Genomic DNA, 20,005 nt, shown 5'->3' on the forward strand with positions numbered 1-20,005 from the left:
CTCGGCAAAATAGTTTACTTTGAGACGCTCCAGTGCTTTAAAAGGCACAACTGTTACTTCCTCCTCTCCTTCTACAGGAGTCTGGTTCCTCAGGAAATGGAGGATCCATATCGGGCAGTGGAAGGCGTTACTATTGGAGAGGAGAACAGAAAGTTTTCTCTCCCCTGACCTAGCTCCTTCCCTTCCTCCTCTCTTCCATGACTGAAGTCCCAGGAAGACATATGTGTATCCCTGCTTCCTGAAGGAAAGGAACATGGAAGCTACAGCAAATAATAATAATAATGGTATTTGTTAAGCGCTTACTTTATGCAAGGCACTGTATTAAGCGCTGGGGTAGAAGCAAATCGGGTCGGACACAGTCCCTGTCCCATGTGGGGCTCACGGTATTGATCCCTGTTTTACAGATGAGGTAACTGAGGCACGGAGAAGTTATGTGACTTCCCCGAGGTCACACAGCAAGTGGTGGAGCCGGGATTAGAACCCATGTCCTTCTGACTCCCAGGCCCGTGCTCTATCCACTGCAAGCCCCAAGGGAGTCTGAGAGGCAGCTGAGGATCCTAACAGCTGCGGTGGATTAAAGGAATAGGGTGAAACCACTTCTCTTCAACCCTTCTCCTGTCACCCCTCCACCCCTTTTCAGATCCGCTGCGGGGCCGGAGAACTCAGGAGAGACCCGAGAGCCCCCAGGAAGAGTCTCACTAATGTGTATGTGTGTTCCAGCGAAGCTGAGAGGTTCAAGATCTCCGCCTTCTTGCCCAAGTGCTCACTGACAGTCAAGAAGAGGGAAGAGAAGAAGAAACAAGGAGATTGGGAGGCTGGATAATCCCCAAACTGGATTATCAGTTCCTAAGTGATGATGCTAATGGAGTCTTCCGTAAAGAACAATGCATGGGCTTCAATTCTAGGACTTCAGGACCAAGAACCTTTACCAAAGAATTGACTTCAGTGACAGTGGTTCGCACAGTGCCATTCACACTCTTGTTCCTGTCCGTCATATTCCTGCTGGAGCCAGAATTCCATAAGTGAAAACAGGAGCGCAGGGATGAAGCACATTTGCAACATACAGGTAAGAGTTTTGGGTGAAGAACCCACCTGTAGCTGGAGAGCTTGCAGCAATCTGTCGCTAATGTGCCAGAGTGGCATAACCCAGCGATCAGTAGCTGTGGTAAGCACTGTGACCTTCACTGCCTGTCTCTTCCAAAAGAAAGTAAGCTCCTTGTGGTCAGGGAATGTGACACTTGTTTATTTTGTATTTCCCAAGAGCACAATAGAATGCACTTTACCAAATGGACACTCAACAGATACTACTTGATGGGTCAGCTATTTTTCTAGATTTTTTTTCCAGCTGGGCCTTGAACCATTCCTATACTTGCAGAGCCGGAAGTAGGACCCAGAACCGTGCTCTCTCCATTGGGCCAGCCTCAGGGCTACCCCACCCACCCCAGTAATGATGATTAGCCTTGCCCTTAATCTGAAGACACCGCCAGCTAAGACGAATGGGTCTGGAATAGAAGTGTACTTCACTTACTATCCTTTCCCCTCTAAGTACACAGTGGTGCGTGCCCTCCCAGTGGCAGAGGTGACTGTGTACATCATATTCATTGAAATCCAGTCACTTCATCACACATCAGACATCCCTCTCATATCAGCTGGGTTTCTAGTTTCCAGGGCAGTCAAAAGTAATGCCAAGCCAATGCACGATCTACAGACCAATAAAAACTTTTGTTTTAATATTTTAACTATTTACATGTGAACTATCTATTGGGGAAAGATATAAAGAGAAAATAGGAAACATTTATGAATAAAACCGGTTGGAACCAAAAGCAACAGGGTTGGAGAAGAGGACTTAAAAAGGGAATAAAGATATGCTACAGAGTGACAGAAAATCAGTAAGAACATATGGAAAAATGCCAATAGCAAGGATTAAGAAAACAGGGAAGGGCAAGATACTTTAGAAGGTCATCTAGGCTTAGAAGTCTGAAAGGCTAATTGAAACAACTTAAAGTCTTGAAATCATGCCAAGATCAATTATGTAATTGAAGGGTTATATTACATTTTTTAATCTGTATTATGAAATATTTATTATAATGGGGGATGTTAGTAACTATGGAATAGGAAAGTTCTAGCAGGAGGCAGAGAAAACTGCACGGAAAAATAGAGGACAGGAGTATTAGCAAGTAGGTCTAGACACAACAAGTAGGTTCACTTGTAAAAGTTAAATGATTTAGAGGTGATATTCGTTGTTTCAGAAGATAGGCAGTGAAAGGATTTTCCTTTCCAATCAAGACACATGACAGAATCCTCATCTCTTTTGTATCCACAGCCTTGTGTGTGATTGCCAGTCGGCGACTGTTAACTCAAGTTTCTGGATCTAGGCAAGGGAAATGGAATGCCAAAGTTTATGCATTTGAGAACAAGGAAGTGATCGCTTAAGAAAAAAATGCATTTATTGAGGATTTTGGGGTGAATAATATTTTAAATGTTATTGATGCAATGATATCCCAATCTCTCTTTGCTTCACTCTCCTCCCACCTCATCTTCACCCATCCTCCCTAACCCTGTTTATATTAATAAATAAATGTTATATAAATAAATGCCTTTCTTTTACAGTTAGGCCCGTGCTTCATGGACTCCCAACTTTTAATAATTCCACAGCACCTGACCATTGAAAGTATTCTTTATTTAAATAGAGGCCAGGAAACACAGGCAGGTAAACTGGGAAGTAGCATGACCCAGTGGAAATAGCATGGGCCTGGGAGTCAAAGGACTTGAGTTCTAATCCTGATTCCATTACTTGTCTATTGTGTGAACTTGGTCAAATCACCTAACTTCTCTGTGCCTCAGTTAACACTGGCCATAGGATTCTTAGAAAAATGATATAATGGATGCCACCTTCCACGATATGGATCCTAAAAGCCATTTAACAGCATTTCTATGAGAAGCAGCAGGGCCTAGTGGATAGAGCACAGACCTGGAAGTCAAAAAGGACCTGGGTTCTAATCCCGGCTCCACCCCTTGTCTGCTGGTAGCCTTGGGCAAATCGCTTCACTTTTCTGTGCCTCAGTTACTTCATCTGTAAGACAGAGATTAAGACCGTGAGCCCATTTGGGCTAGGGATCGTGTCCAATCCGATTTGTTTGTACTCACCCCAGAGCTTAATACAGTGCCTGACACAGAGTAAGTGCTTAACAAATACTATTATTATTATTCTAATTTTTCCTCTCTATTTTCCTATAAATTTTCTGTTAAAAAAACATTTGAACTCCATACAAATTCCATTTGAATCTACTGATATTTATAAATGCGATTCATGAAATTTACAGGGCACACTTTGTTTTCTGAAGCACTTTTGCATTATCACATTCCTATGTTGTACTATTACTCCCACTTTACAGATGAGAAATTGTCCAAACTTGTCCAAAATCATACTGGCTTCCTCATATTCTTTACAGTAATTTTGGTATACTCCAAACATCGCTGCCAAGTACCTGGCCAAATTAACTTTTAAAGAAAACATCAAACAATAAATAAGATTACGTTTATTGAACTGAAAAAAATCAACACATTTAAACATGGCCAATACCCTAGGAACTGCTGTTGAAATCCACCCGAATTCACAAATCAATTTTTTGTGACAAGTGAGCAATTCCTTAGTTGGTAAAAAGCAAGTAAAGAATTAGGTATCAACCTAAAAGTTAGGCATTTCCTTCCAATTTAATTTAATCTACAGCTATAGCATTTAATAGTCTTAAATAAGCTCCATAATTACACTACAACATCAGCATTTTACTCTAAAAGTAGGGTGACCGACACTTGCACATAATTTTATTATCTGAAGTGCTGTCGACTCTGGTGAGATTCTAAACCTTTTTTCTCCATTTCAAGTGGAATAATTCATACTCTACAAAAATTACTGACCATAAGATATTTTAAGGCTTCTGGCACGAGGAAAGTGAAAGGTGTGTCTGTGTCTGAACATTATAAGAAAATTATACTGAGAAAATATTTATATTCGAATTCTTATTCTTGAATTTCAAGGCTAAAATCATAAAATCCAAGTGTGTGTGTTTTAAAGTGGGTTAAAATGTTTTAGCAGTACAAATCTCTCATCAATGGGATCCTGACTTTGAATCCTATCTGCATGAGGGAGGAAAAAGACAAAATCTAGTATGAAAAGTGATCCAACATTGGCGTTAGGTGTTCAGTTGAAGACACTTGCTCGTGGTCACTAAAGTACTAAATTCTTCTCTTTAGAGAAAGAGGCCTCTTCATTTTTGCAGATTATGATTCTTTAATTGCTAAATGGCGGATGTATATTAATGCATACAATGTGTAAGAGAAGTATCACAGTCATAAACTTAAGGACCTGAAAAATATATCCTTCTGTGTGACTCACCACTATACAGCAGGTGCTAAAAGTACATAATTCAATGAAATCAACACAATTTGATTATTTCTCATTTCAAAAAGTGAAACTGTGCCCTGTCTTAAAGTTCTGAAGCAGCATATTCAGCTTTTAAGAAGAAAGGCAAAACATTACCATAAATTAATTCCAATAATTCCTCCCCGGGCATTAGGAACCCTAACACAAATCTTGATACTTTAATAGACAAATATATTAACATTCACCCAGATTTACATATGCAATAATCTGCCATTAGACTAAATTGTTCTAAGCAGTCGTGGTGGTGGTGATAGTGATAAAGTGCAAAATATCTGTAGAATATCTAGTGACTATATTGTGACTCTGTAGCAACTGGGTAGTTGAGCCCGGTTCTCCCATTTACGGATATGGTATTTGACGGAACAGTAACCTGCAACAAAGAAATAGGATCCATTATCACATCTTCAAATGCAAAAATGATTGCTGTCATTTCCCGTTTTCACTCACCAGAACATTTTATCGACTGCTCAATTACAAATGCCAACATTTCGTATTTATAACTCAGCGAAGCGTAAATGAGCATGAATAAATGATCCCTGTACCATGAAATTAAAAATTAGAGATTTGATATTTCCACAATAAAAGGGAAAAGAATCCATTAAAGCACCATGCATGGTTTTATAGAATTACCAAAGCAACACACCAGGCAGAATTATAAACACAGAATGCAGGCTCGCCTCTTAAGAGAGCATTTTCAGTCGCTTTAATCCAGGATCCTGAAAATTGATGTTGAGAAGGCAGAAGCAGTGAATTACACCTGCTAATACACTTTTTAAAAATAGGAACTGTGACACGGCTTCTCTACCTGCCTTTCGTCTCTTACATAAGCCTTCTCCTCTATTAAGGTAGACTAGCTTTCTCTGTAGCATTTGGGCAGGAAAAGCAGTCTCTCCCTACGTGTTATATGAGCCGTAACTGTGGTGGGAAATAGGAGTTTATGTTCCTATTTCTGGCTCTTGTTAACATTCAGGGTTTCTGTTTATATATAATCACCTATAAATGGGCAAGAAGCGGATTCGGCACTGATGGAGGAGGTCAAATAATCAGTTCTACCGAGATCAGTATCCCCCTACGTTTTCCGGGCGATATCGGTGGTAATCAGAAGAGCTGAATGAAAATCTGCTGGAGCCGAGGCAGCAATGGGATGTACGAGGGAATGAAAGGAAAGCAAAGCCCATCACAGACAAAATGTGTTGGAAATACTTTGAATAGGAAGTTTAAACCCAAGACATCATTTGACCCATTTCAGTAATTACTGAGAGCCCCATTCAACAGAAAAGATCTGCAACACAAAAGGCCACAGGTTTGGCTCTGTGCCCTGGCAAGTTATTAAAAGGGGGAAAAAAAAATGTTGGCTGAGCACACGAACAGTTTTTCCATGGTCTCCCTCCAAGCTTCTTGGGGATGACGAGCATCTCACCCACCACCTACACAGTTCGTTGGATCAAATATCTTGTGCCTGCAGTCTAAGCATCGAGATTCCTGAGAGCCGGAGCTCCACGCCCCACATCTCTGCATTTGTGAGAGACCCTCTGTTCCTCTGACCACTTCCCTTTCCTGTACGGGGAGTTACTCAGGAAGTAGAATGATAATGCTGTTCGTTAAGTCCTCACTATGGCCTAACCACTGTACTGCTCTGGGGTAGATACAAAATCATCAGGTCAAGCTCAGTTCCTGTCCCACATGGAGTATGCAGTCTAAGTAGAGGGAGAAACAGTTACTGAAAACCCATTTTAAAGAAGAGGAAACTGAGGCACAGAAAAGTTAAGTCCAATGGGGTCCCACAGCTGACAAGTGGTAAAGCTGGGATTAGAACCCAGGTCCTCGGACTCCCAGGCCTTGGCTCTTTCCCACTAGGCCCCACCACTGCCTGAAGAGCTTAAACTCTCGTGTTCAATAATCTTATCCTTAATAATAGGTAGACAAAAGCAGATTCATAGGTATTACACGAAGGAATCCCACATTTTGGCTACATAAGGGGATTCCAATTCTTTAAGGACCTCACTTCTCAAACTGGGATCAATGTAATACTACATCGGGTCTAAAATAATTTGTTGATTACATATTACATTCAACTGATGAGGGTTTTTGTAGGTAATCCAAACCTAGCATTTATGGAGGCTGGATTGGGGTAGAAACTCACCATTTGTAAATAGACCGTAAACTTCTTGTGGGTAGGGCTCACATCTACCAACTCTGTCGTATTGAACTTTCCCAAACTCTTAGCACAGTGCTCGGCACATAGTAAATACCACTGATTGATTGAAGAGTGGGTAAGAAGAGAATTTTTTAAAAAATCAGAAATGAAATCTAAGCATGTCAGTACTTTGTCAGTTATGGTTACGTTCACACTAGAGCAGTCAACCAGATAATTGCTCTAATTTCAACCTAACCATTGTAATTAAGGTTAATTGCTCTTGGGTGAACATCATCTCTATGGCAGGTTTGTACCCAAAGCCAATTAAATATTATTTCTGCCAAAATATGGGCATGCATGGAGCCAACCTTTCAATGAACTCAAGCACTTAGTTCTGTGCTTTACACACAATAAGCGTTCAATAAATACGATTGAATGATTCCAAGTCTACTTTCTGTCTGGAGATTTTATTGGTGACAGTGTTGTTGGTCTATAAAGGAAATGACAGTGGTCGACCCAAACTGGGAGAGGTCGCAGATGACACGCAGATCTACATCTCCGCCCCTGTCCTCTCCCCCTCCCTTCAGGCTCGCATCTCCTCCTGCCTCCGGGACGTCTCCACCTGGATGTCGGCCCGCCACCTAAAACTCAACACGAGCAAGACTGAGCTCCTCATCTTCCCTCCCAAGCCCGGTCCGCTCCCAGACTTCTCCATCACCGTGGATGGCACGACCATCCTTCCCGTCCCGCAGGCCCGCAATCTCGGTGTCATCCTTGACTCGTCCCTCTCGTTCACCCCACACATCCTATCCGTTACCAAGACCTGCCGGTTTCACCTCTACAATATCGCCAAGATCCGCCCTTTCCTCTCCACCCAAACGGCTACCTCACTATTACGGGCTCTCGTTATATCCCGGCTAGACTACTGTGTCAGCCTTCTCTCTGACCTCCCTTCCTCCTCTCTCGCCCCGCTCCGGTCTATTCTTCACTCCGCTGCCCGGCTCATCTTCCTGCAGAAACGATCTGGGCATGTCACTCCCCTTCTTAAACAACTCCAGTGGTTGCCTATCGACCTCCGCTCCAAACAAAAACTCCTCACTCTAGGCTTCAAGGCTCTCCATCACCTTGCCCCTTCCTACCTCTCCTCCCTTCTCTCTTTCTACCGCCCACCCCGCACGCTCCGCTCCTCTGCCGCCCACCTCCTCGCCGTCCCTCGGTCTCGCCTATCCCGCCGTCGACCCCCGGGTCACGTCCTCCCGCGGTCCTGGAACGCCCTCCCTCCTCACCTCCGCCAAACTGATTCTCTTTCCCTCTTCAAAACCTTACTTAAAAATCACCTCCTCCAAGAGGCCTTCCCAGACTGAGCTCCTCTTCCCCCTCTACTCCCTCTGCCATCCCCCCTTTACCTCTCCGCAGCTAAAGCCTCATTTTCCCCTTTTCCCTCTGCTCCTCCACCTCTCCCTTCCCATCCCCACAGCACTGTACCCGTCCGCTCAACTGTATATATTTTCGTTACCCTATTTATTTTGTTAATGAATTGTACATCGCCTTGATTCTATTTAGTTGCCATTGTTTTTACGAGATGTTCTTCCCCTTGACGCTGTTTAGTGCCATCGTTCTTGTCTGTCCGTCTCCCCCGATTAGACTGTAAGCCCGTCAAACGGCAGGGACTGTCTCTATCTGTTGCCGACTTGTTCATCCCAAGCGCTTAGTACAGTGCTCTGCACATAGTAAGCGCTCAATAAATACTATTGAATGAATGAATGAATGAATGTTCCGTGTATCAGTGGAAGATTTAAAGTTGAGGAAAGAACAAGTTTAATTAGGAGATCCAAAAAATCTTGCTTGTGATGACTTTAAATGGAATGATGCCAGTTATTAGAAGATCTTTTGAAACATCGGAGGGTCAGCTAGCACCCTAAGTAGTTAAGTATTAAGTCAGCTGGAAGCAAAAGATGCATGAATAAGAAAAAAGTGGAGCATAAAGTCTGCAGTAATTTTACACTAAAAGTGAGAGGTTTTCCTTTACTTCGATAACTTCAAAAGGTTTGAAAATAAACAGGATGGACCTCAGCATTTAGGGCCTGCTCTCGAAGTTCTGATTTGTGAGCAACTCAGAAAGCTTCTGGGGATTATAGGGTGTGCAGAAGGCTCAAAATCAGGCTCTTATATCTAGTGTTCGGCATCCGTCCTCTAGGTAGTTTCAGTTTTATTTTCAGTTTTTCAATTATTTCCCAGACCCTGATTAATGTTTACTCTGAATCCCTTATAAACGTTTCCCTAAAAGACAGGGAGGTCACCACAGTGAAGAGCAGCTTGTCCAAAGTTGGTGTACCTTCAGGATGAATCTGAACTAACACCAGAACCGTAAAAAGGGCTGTACTTTGAGGGGGATGCATGGTACAGGCAAGACATTCATTCATTCATTCACACAATCATATTTATTGAGCACTTACAGTGTGCAGAACACTGTATTAAGCATTTGGAAATTACAATTTAGCAACAGAGAGAGACCATCCCTGCCCACAACGGGCTCACAGTCTAGAAGGGGGGAGACAGACATCAAAACAAGTTAAACGGGCATCAATAGCATCAACATAAACAGTAAACATCTGGTGCAGGGCTGTCCATCTGGGAAGGAATAATAGTAACAGTAATAATCATGACTGTGGTGTTTGCTATGTGCTTACCCTGGGCCAAGCACTGTACTAAATGCTGGGATAGATAGAACGTTATTAGGTCAGATACTTTCATTCCCCATATTACATGGGGCTCACAATCTAAGTAGGAGGGAAAATAGGTATTTAGTTACAGATGAAGAAACTGAGGCTCAGAGAACTTAAATGACTTACCCAAGGTCATAGAGCGGGCAAGTGGGAAGGAAGCAGCAGCCTAGTGGAAAGAGGATGGGCCTTGGAGGCAGAGAACCTGGGTTCTGATCCCACCTCTCCCACTGGTCTACTGTTTGACCTTGGGCAAGTCATTTAACTTCTCTGTGCCTCAGTTACTGCATCTGTAAAATAGGAATGGAGACTGTGAGCCCTAGGTGGGCCAGGGACTGTTTCCAACCTGATGATCTTGTGCCTACCCCAATGCTTAATACATTCAATGTCTTGCCCATAGTAAACACTTAACAAATACTATTTAGTTAATAATAATAAAAACGTGGCAGAGCCAGGATTAGAACACATGTCTTCTGATTCCCAGACCCTTGCTTTCTCCACTACCTACCTATCTGCTTCTCAATAAGCCATGCAGCTTCTCAATATTAAGCACCTACTGAATTTGAAGCAGTCAGTAAATCCAAGATACCCGAGTACTTATTCAGTGCAGTTTCTGCACACAGCTACAAGTTTCTGGGCTACCAAAAAATCCCTTGGGTATGTGCCATAACCACTGCTGCAGAAACCAGAACCACCCTTGAGGCTTCTATGGCTTCTGTCTGGGCATCAGTGGAATGCCGGCCCTGGCTCTGACTCCAACTGGTCTCTACTGGGCTGGGCCAAAGGCTCCCGTGGCTCAGTGGAAAGAGCATGGGCTTTGGAGTCAGAGGTCATGGGTTCGAATCCCAGCTCTGCCACTTGTCAGCTGTGTGACTGGGCAAGTCACTTAACTTCTCTGTGCCTCAGTTACCTCATCTGTAAAATGGGGATTAAGACTGTGAGCCCCACGTGGGACAACCTGATTCCCCTGTGTCTACCCCAGAGCTTAGAACAGTGCTCTGCACCTAGTAAGCGCTTAACAAATACCAACATTATTATAACAACAACCAAGCACACTGTGCTCAACTCTGGAGACAATACAGATAATCAGATCCAACATAGGGTCCCTGTCCCACACGAGGCTCATGTTCTAGGAGGGAGAACAGGTATCTAATCCCCATTCTATAGATGAGGATACGAGGTACAAAAAGTGACTAGTCCAAGCTTTCACAGCAGGCAAGAGGTGGAGCCGGGATTTGAGCCCAGATCTCCCAAATCCCCACCTGTGCACCTTCCATTAGGTCACACTGCCTCTCTTAACATTAGCTAAGTGTTGAAAAGTTGCAAAGATTTTCCAGGTACAGTCATGATTTGGGCCACTAGCATGGAAAACATCTATTTCAGAAAGTAAACCGTCTCTCCTCAGCTTATTCAGAAACCCTATCCTCTTTCCATCTAAGCTCCCAAATGAACTTTGACATTAAGGGAACCACTGTGGCTTTCATCCTCATTCAGGTGTAACCCCAGGAAAGAATCCCCCTTGTTCATAACGTGGGAAATGTTGAGAGTAAGCCCCGTACATCCGGAGGAGGAAAACTTACCCTTTTCAATTTGGCAGCGGCCTCTCCGGAGCGGATTGCCGTCAGCAAACTCTGTCGAACCTGTTCTGGGTCAGAGCTTTGGGACGGTAGGGACGTTTGTCTCTTGAGGATGGAAGGTGGGAGGTCAGTTGAGGATGGCACCTGGCACCTCTGTTGACCGTGTGCACAGTTCACTTCCTGCCCAAGATGATTCAAAGTGTTTAGATGGATACTAGCAGTGGAACCCCAGGCGCATTTTTATAAGCAATCCCTACCATAATGATTTCTCATGTCATTCTTTGCCCCGGAAATGATTCATGGTTTCCAAGAACCATTTTGGACTTGCCAGTCTGATTTCTGACTAATTACCCCATGGAAGAGGCCCAAGTTTTTAACAAGTTCAGGAGTGATAATGAGAGCACGATGATTTAGATTTAGCTTGGAGTGGGGAAACCCAAAGTGGATTATTGAATGAAAATCTCAATATTTCGATTGGGTCATTCTCTAGCCACACACATAGCCAATCTACAAAATACCTTGGCCCATCCAACCACAGACACATTCTCTCCTTAGGTCCCCTTGGGAGAACATGCAAAGGAAAATCTTGACCCATGAGGCTCAGTACTCTACTCTGCACCTCTGAAAGCTAAAGATGGGTTTGGAGTTCAAGTGTCAGGGGCAAGAGGAAGCAAGAGGAAAGGAATAGGGGATGGGGAGGGAAGGAGAGAAGACAGGCAGGGTAGGAAAGAGGAAGCAACTCCAAGAGAAACCCAGACTTTAGATGATCTGCCTAGAGCCGCTGGCTGATAAAATGATAAACGCATCCCCAGTTGGAAGTGACATACCAGTCGATCCTTCCCAGCACCCTGCTTGACATTTTGCCAGGGTTCAGCTCCTACCTGGTATCAGGCTTCTCCTGTTTCTACTCCACTGTTTCCAGGTCCCGGCTCCTGTCTATAACCACAGGACCAAGTGGCACCGGGCGCAGATCCCTGGATTGACAGCTCAGCTCAGAGGGAACTCCAGAACTGAAACCCAGGAGGGAGATGGAGTGTGGCTCCCTGTGGGGGAGGGGGTGACAGAAGACTGGGTGCATTGGCTACGAGAAAAAATTCACCCCTTGCTGTAAATTTTGTCCCCTTTCACTTTGAGTGGGTCGTCTGACAGAGAAGATCACCAAAGTTGGCCTTTCCAAAGCCACATCCCAGATAACTTGTATTTAAATGTTCCCCTTGGGTGAGTTGCTCAAACTTAGCAGTGAGCAAGAGGACCAAAAAAAATATCATTCGAGAAGAGACGGGAGAAAAATGTTAAATCAAAGCCAAAGGGATAAGTGGATCCTTCCAAGTATGCATGTTCTAAAGGCAAGTTGCTGTCCTTGCTTGGATCATTTTTCCTGGACCATCCAAAAGAAATGACAGTGATGACGTTACCCGCACAGGAAAATGGTGACCTGAGTGACCCATATCTTCGAGGATCACAGCCTGAGTAAGGTCTCTATAAATGCATCTATGACTCTGGAGTCCACAGACTGACCAGCCGGTATTGGTGTCCTTTTGGTATTCTGGGGATATCCCTAGTGACCCGTATTCTGTTACCTTTGAGGAACTGGGGCATCAGCTTGTTCAGGGTATCCTGGAGAGTAAACAATGTCACATATGGTTCTGATAGCCTCCTGAATTCAGCCCAGCTCTGAGTCTAACCGAGTGACCCTCAATTGAGTTGTGCTTACATTCGGAGGTTTCTTTTTAAAGCTGACACCTCCAGCCTGCTATTTTTATTAATAAGGTAAAGTGATAGGGTAGTGAACAGAACCATGACTAAGATAAGGATGTGGAGTCATGCTTCTACAAAAGCAGAAGTGTTAAGCCTCGTAAAATATGTAAATAATTAGGGGCAGATTCTCAGCATTCTCTCAGGGCTATTTTTCTTTACGAACTCATTTTCGATGTAGATTTTTTCGCTACTCCTGAAAGACAGAGGAGAGGAAAATTGCCTTATGTGAAGTGCCGGCTGCCAAGATGATGGGAACTAGGTTTTCAATTTCAATTCACTGTTGGTGTGTGAAGACAAACTCAGCAAACACAGGCAGGAAAGGTAGACTAAATAAGGAAAGAAAAAGAGAGTAAGAACAGCCATCAAGTATTGCAGAAAAGGAGGAGAGATGAATGAAAGAGGGAAAAAAATAGAGCGAAAAGGATTACACCTTTCATATAGGACAGTACTCATTGTTCTAAATAAGCCTATGATGTGCTTGGACAAATGAACAACCATCTCACAATAAGCCGATTTCCCTAGAGGTAAAATGAAGCCATGCAGCAAAGGTTCCATTATTTCATGTAAAGACCTTGTCAGATCAATGGCAACTGCATTAATTCTGAGTCTACACAATCTAATAAAGTGAATTTTCAAATTTGTCCTTAGAGAGCTGTAATGAAGGGGAAGGAAATTCACATCTGATCGACTCCAACTTGACCATTTAGATGGCCGTTTATCAAAATACTCTTAAGCCAAGTTTTCCGCACAGTTCGCCATTTTAGGGACGGCAGAGGCAAGGAGGGGATTATTTACCTGGTCAGTCATACTGTGCTGCGAAATTCCCAGTAGTTTATCTACAGGACAGTTCTTCTCCTCTGTGACAGGCAATTCCTCTCCTGCTGATTGGCTAGTGATAGGGCAGGCTTTATTGAAAGACTGCGATCTTTTGACTACCGCGAGGGCAAAAGGTGAAGGAGCAGAACTGGAATATGGCTTTGGGGCACCGAAAGTTCTTAGAGTTTTTAGGTTCAAAGCCGTTGACTGAATGGTTGGAAAATACAGAGGTTTGGGAGGTTTGGGAGGAGGAGAGGCTAGGGTGAGTCTTTCACTGTCATGCTCCAACTTATTTTCACCTAATTCAGGAGGTGCATTCATCGTCTTGCTTAAAGGAGAAAGGGTCTGCGTCCGTGCAGGCGGCGTATTTCTTTCTACATCGTCTTTATTCTTTAGTTCACTTGGAGTCGGGCTGGTGGCAGGGTTGGTACTTTTAGCCACCGCCGATGTCACGTAATGGCCTGAAACCCTTTTCTGCATCTGTAAAAAAAAAGAACTAGGCTTTTCCTGGGGAGTTAAACTCTTGGTTTTTCCTCTGGACTCCCGCAGGGCATTGACCTTTTCAAGGTCCAGAATTAACTGTGTGGTACCCCTGTATCTGTTCATTTCAGAAGTTTGTGTTTTTAACCGCTCCTCTTCAGGAAGAAGCTTTGTAGGAGAGGAGAGGACGCCATCGGTAACGCTGCTTATTGCACCGAACCTCGGATTATCCACTGCCGCGTCCGTTTGACACTTGAGGCCAATCTCTGCCTGACTTGTACTTTCGGTGATAAAAAGCTCTTCGGTCTGCTTGGCCGGTTCTTTCCGATTTGCCCAGCGGGGCTGAGTATATTCCAAAGCGGTCGTCTCCAGATAATCTTTATCGTCCACCACAGTTCCCGATTCCACGTCTTTCAATATTTCCAGGGACTTTGGAGGCACTATCTTATAAGTCGTCATTCCGATCTTGGGGATGTAGTCTCTTGTAATTTCGTTTGAAGGCTTAGGCTTGGGTTTGGAATCTTGTCTGTAAAATGGATAATTTTTTACAGAAGAGCTGGTTGCAGTTTTGTCAGCTCCCTCTACTGGAAAAAAACCAGTATCATTCACGCAAACAAGACTCGGATTCTTTGCCTTGAGTATTTCTTCTGTGGTAGTTCCCTGACTCTTGAATTGCTTAGAGGCGTCCGAGGAAGCTGGCGGCTCAGAAGATGACTGCAAAGCTGGTCGGTTGATATTCGAAGAAACCTCCTGACCATCACCTCTGAAGGCTGACGAATGATGATCTTGGGGAGCAGTTGTTTCATTTAACTTCTTCCAGTCACAACCGTTCCCGGCTGGAGTTGTCTGAATGGCTGCATCCTGAGTTTTTACCTTCGCCGTTTGGGTTTCGTTCAGCTTTTGATCCCGCGTCCTCAAAGTCACTTGAGAATTTTCCTCGAAACTTTCAGGGATGTCATTTTTACATGCCCGGTAGCCTGATAGTCCATCTGCTTTAAACTTATTTTCAGTAGCATCGGTAACAATCGTCTCTACTGTTTTTACTCCATTTTGTGATTTTTCTTCTGTGTTCATTGGAAGGTTTCTTGTGTGTCTTTGATCTTTGGAGAGAAAAGAATTTGGAACTGAATAGTTCAGCAGGGTAAGGAAAAATCTAAAGTTCTTGACATCACCATAATCAGGATTAAGCACTTGGTATGAACTACACAAGTTCTCAAATGCCACTGATTGATTCTATACCCATTACTCATTATACAACATTCAGAACAAAGATACCCCAATGGACAGTGCATAACGGTGTATAAAATACGGAAAAAAAAACTAGTAACACATATATAGCAGTATGCATTAATGAACATTACCAAATGATCATCCGGTTAATGGTTTTCATACCTTACCAATTAGAAAACATTGAACTATTTGTACACAACAGCCTTTCCCAGGGATTTTAAGCTTTATTTCCTTTTACCAAAATTGCCAAGAATACAAAAATGTAAATCCACTGACTCCTGCTTTAATAAATCTAATGATAAATATCCAATCTCAAGTTTCAGAAATGAAAAATGAGTCTAACTAAATCAAGGACTCATTTCTTCTCTCTAAAGGCAAGAACCTTTTTAACCAATATCTGCCCCACCTTCCCCTCTCTCAGGAGCACTGTCTCCCCCATCCCATCTAGCATAAGGATTTCAGCTAATGAAATATATACTGGAATGGGAATTAAAAAAACACAATTACTACCTGAAAGTTGCTTGAAAATGGGCTATCGGGCGTATGTAATACACGTGAAATGATGACTGTTTTTTAATGCAACTTTTCTGTGTACACTTGTGGCCCTGCCAACCACAGTAAATCTCGTGCCTGGAAAATGCTACTGCAAGCTTCTGGCTCCACAAAGGCTGAACTAAACTGAAAAGTTCTAGATGTAAGGAAACAGTTTAGTTCTGGGGACTTTCTTAATTTCTTACCTATCCCATTTCTCAAATAGAAGGGTAAAGTGACTCCAGTGCTTAGAACAGTGCTTGGCCTATAGTAAGTGCTTACCAAATACCATCATCATCATTCTCATTACAGCAATAAATACCTCATACTACCTTTTCAATATTAGAACAACACAGAGAATTATTTGACTTTGAGGCACTAAACTTACCACATGAACTCTGCAAAAGATTGAGAGAGCTGTCATCTTAAATGGATGTTTTTCCTAGCTTCTGTCTGGCCCTATTACTGGGTGACTATATGACAATAGAATTAGCTGGAAAAGACTCACCATCGTTGCTGTTCTCTCTCGGTAGTCTCAAGTGTCTTCTGTTTTCAAGTACTGTCTCTTCACTGCCTGGGTCATCAACTTCCCTGCCAGGTCCTCTGAAAATACGATACTGAATATTAAATGCTTATAGCAGGAACCCACAGAAAAGGATGAGAAAGAATTGGCAATGTTTCCTAAAGAGCAGATGGGCTGAAATAATCAAAACCTTCTGCCAAATGGTGGAAGCAATGATAAAAACAACTGCGAGGAAGTGGTTCAGAGATACAAAAGATTGCATATGGCGATTCCATCAGGGAACCAAGTGGGGCTTTGTTGGGTTCCTTTAATCCCAATTTAGATTATTGGAAGGCTTCTTTTTTCTTTAATTTCTAGATTTCATTTTTTTTCAGATGGAAAACTGTACAGTCTTTGCACAACACCTCCTCCACACCCATGACATGAAAGTGCACATGAGGCTTAGGGTCCTGGCCAATTCTAAATCAGTGAAAAACAAAATGAAAAAATCCCCAGAGTGGGAACACATAAATAAAGATACAAACTGTGAATCTAGAGGGGGTCAGGATTATGTTAAGGAAAACAATGCTAATGAGTTCTCACCATCTCCTACCATTTCCTTCCTATCTTTATAACCTCACCCCCACCCAGTAATTGGGTTATACAATCCGCTGAGGATGTTTGGGCATACTTTTCCACTAGCTAATCATTGATTCCCTTTGACTCTATGGAAACCAAGGACAAACAAGAGACTTCATAGCTTAACATGCAAGTTTCCCCAAACTGCGTAGCCTCGGCACAGAGATTTGTATTTTTGCATCGTATATGAGGCCTTGATAATCTCATTCCTCAATATCACCCTTCCCTCTCCCACCTCGCTCAGGTGGCTTTCTTCATTATCCTTGGGAGTCTGCAGGTTGGCTAATATATTCTTCTACCACAGAGTTGGTTTTATATAGTCACCGCTTAAAGCAGGTGGGGTCAGACTTGGGCAAGCATGTCTGAAGTTAAAGAGCGGCTCACAGCCAATGCCCATTGACTACATACTCCGTGGCTCAATTCTCCAGTCAATGGGTCCCTGCTGGGTTTCACCAGCATCCACGACCACAAATGCCACCTTCCCAGCCTGGTTGGTTAGTTCCCGCCTCTGCTTCGAGTCCCATCCCTACGTCGTCCCTCTCCACCAGCACAAAGACTAAGCTGAGTAATGGAAAGCTTTGTGTTGTGACTTGACCCGGTGAAGGAATCACAACCCGGGGTGGGGAAAGAGAGGAGACTGAAGGAAACTACAAACTCCTTGAGGGCAGGGATTTTGTCTGCCAACTCCCTTGTACTGTAGTCTCCCAAGCGCTCAGTATTCACTAAGCATTTAATAAATGCCACTGATTGGGCAGGAGTAGCAGCTCCAAGAAGCAAACATACCCTTCCTTATTCCAGGAACGTGGGCTTTTTGGCTCTCACGCTCTTAGATGATCTCTTACAGCTCCTCATAGTTTTCACTGTGCACCTACTGTGTGCAGAGCACTGTTCTAAGCACTTGGGAGAGTACAATAGAGTTAATAGACATGATCCCTGTCCTCAAAGAGCAGAACGTCTACTGATCAATATTGGGCCCACTTCTGCTTTACAATGTCAAAAATTATATGACCTGACTCTAAAGCAAAACAATGGTTAAGCCTATTTTAGAGACCTATAGTATCTTTATTTGTGAATATAGCCCACATACTTTCCATCAGTGCTTCTATTTTCTTGTTTTTCTTCCTCAGGGGGTTCTGAATTCTCCTCAGAAGCACTGACAAGCGCTGAGGCAAGATCTTTCTTTTCAGTATTTAGTGGCCCACCGGTAGAAACACAAGGAGAAACCTCTTGACTCTTGGGAGCGGTGCTTCCGCAGTCTACTCTGTGCTGCTGGGCACACAGTTCTTCCTTTTCATCAATCTCTTCTAGACTGTATTCAGGATTTATTGCAGCTGCAATAAAGATGCAGCAGATTTTAAATAGGTATAGTTATGATGTGCAATGCTGTTGAGGGGTGCATTCAAAAATCAGAATGATTTTCACCAGATTCCTTCATTCCTTCATTCATTCAATAGTATTTATTGAGCGCTTACTATGTGCAGAGCACTGTACTAAGCACGTGGAATGTACAATTTGGCAACAGACAGAGACAATCCCTGCCCTCTGAGGGGCTTACAGTCTAATTGGGGGAGACAGACAGACAAAAACAACAGCAATAAATAGAATCAAGGGGATGTACATCTCATTAACAAAATGAATAGGGTAATAAAAATATATACAAATGAGCAGACTGAGCACAGTGCTGAGGGGAGGGGAGGGGAGGGGAGAGGGGGAGGAGCAGAGGGAAAGGGGGGAAATCTCTAGCGCCCAACGTGGGGCTCGAATCCCCGACCCTGAAATTAAGAGTCTCATGCTCTACCGACTGAGCTAGCCGGAGACGTATCTATTATGCACTTACTATGTATCAGGTACTGTGCTTCTAAACTCTAAAGTGTATGATGAAAATGTCTTACATAATGAACACAAAAAGTTCAGTCATCTTTATTTTTTGAACAATGCTTCTTTTTAAAAGGATAGTCAGTATATAAAGAGGTAAAATTACGAAGTAACAAACTGATGAGACGTCTAAACTTTCCAAAGATATCATTGTGGGCAGGGAATGTGTCTGCTTATTGTTGTATTCTCCAAAACACTTGGTACAGTGTTGTGCACATAGTAAGTGTTGAATAAATACGATTGAATGAATGAATATTACAGAAGACCTTATATATAACATGAAATATTATGTATACCTGTAAGCATAATGCACGAAGAGATTCATCTCTCAATTTATTAAAAGAATGCACGTAATTCACTCTAAAATGGTAGAATGCAAGTTTTAAATGTCATGCCAACAAACCTGCACAATTAGAACCACCCTGAAAAAGGACACCTAATAACTTTATAGGCTATAAAAATCTCAAGTCTAACAAATTTTTATCCCTCCAGTTGGCCTAAATTCAATCCCCAATTAAAATTACTGGGAAATTTGGGGGCAGGAATCTCTTAAGACATTTTTAAAACAAAGCAAAATAAGAATTTCTTTTTCCTAAAAGCATATTTACCAAGAGTGGAAAACACTGAAAAAGTGCTCCTTTTCATTTTTCAGCTGAAATCTCTTAAAGAGTTTAAGATGGCAATAATCATAAGTATCGCAAGCTCTACAAGGATCCCAGCTTATTACCCGGAGTGCTTTGATTTACTTTATTTACTGAATTTGACCCTGAGCAATATGGAGTGTGAAACTACCTGGGATGGAAGGAACTTCAGGTGTCCTGACATCCGTTGTTCCATCTACAGGAACAGATTCTACTGCTTGCAGGGCTGCAGCAAACAGAATAGAAGCATAAGCACATGATCAGCAACATCTCATGTCGGTACAGAATAGAAAATGAACACATTTTCTAACAATTCTTCTTAAAGACTCTGGCTAAACAGTAACCTGAATAAAGCATCCTACGCACCCACTACTTGCCAATAAAGAAAGTCAAGACAAGTTTGGATCCCAGTTAATTCTCCAACAGAACAGCATCACTGTTTCCAAAAAGAAACACGAACTTGTACTTTGGCCTCAAAAGGTACTTTATGATCATAATTCTCTTAATCCTCCCTCTTGACTTTGTTTCCTTGGCTTTATTTTAACCCTGCACCCTCCCGCTATTACTTCATCTCCTGTTCCCATTCTTGTCCAAACTTCCCCACCTCTTCTCTTCCAAATCTCTCCTTCACCCCACAAGATCCGATTTCCAG

At 42.9% G+C, this 20,005-nt stretch overlaps 1 protein-coding gene across 2 annotated transcripts in view; it reads right to left on the minus strand.

Annotated features, from left to right (window-relative positions):
• Positions 1-3,521: 3,521 nt before the first annotated feature.
• The window catches only part of COBLL1 (cordon-bleu WH2 repeat protein like 1), a 120,034-nt gene continuing 103,550 nt past the window's right edge, over positions 3,522-20,005 (minus strand). For both annotated transcript variants that reach the window (XM_029071896.2, XM_029071897.2), the window contains 6 exons: positions 19,505-19,579; positions 17,925-18,168; positions 16,205-16,299; positions 13,435-15,035; positions 10,885-11,061; positions 3,522-4,814 (listed from right to left, as the gene is read on the minus strand). In XM_029071896.2, the coding sequence (XP_028927729.1) occupies positions 4,728-4,814; positions 10,885-11,061; positions 13,435-15,035; positions 16,205-16,299; positions 17,925-18,168; positions 19,505-19,579 (2,279 nt within the window). In that variant the 3' untranslated portion in view covers positions 3,522-4,727. The remainder of the gene's footprint in view (positions 4,815-10,884; positions 11,062-13,434; positions 15,036-16,204; positions 16,300-17,924; positions 18,169-19,504; positions 19,580-20,005) is intronic.

Source organism: Ornithorhynchus anatinus, chromosome 9 (genome assembly GCF_004115215.2).
Source record: "Ornithorhynchus anatinus isolate Pmale09 chromosome 9, mOrnAna1.pri.v4, whole genome shotgun sequence".
Lineage (NCBI taxonomy): Eukaryota > Metazoa > Chordata > Mammalia > Monotremata > Ornithorhynchidae > Ornithorhynchus > Ornithorhynchus anatinus.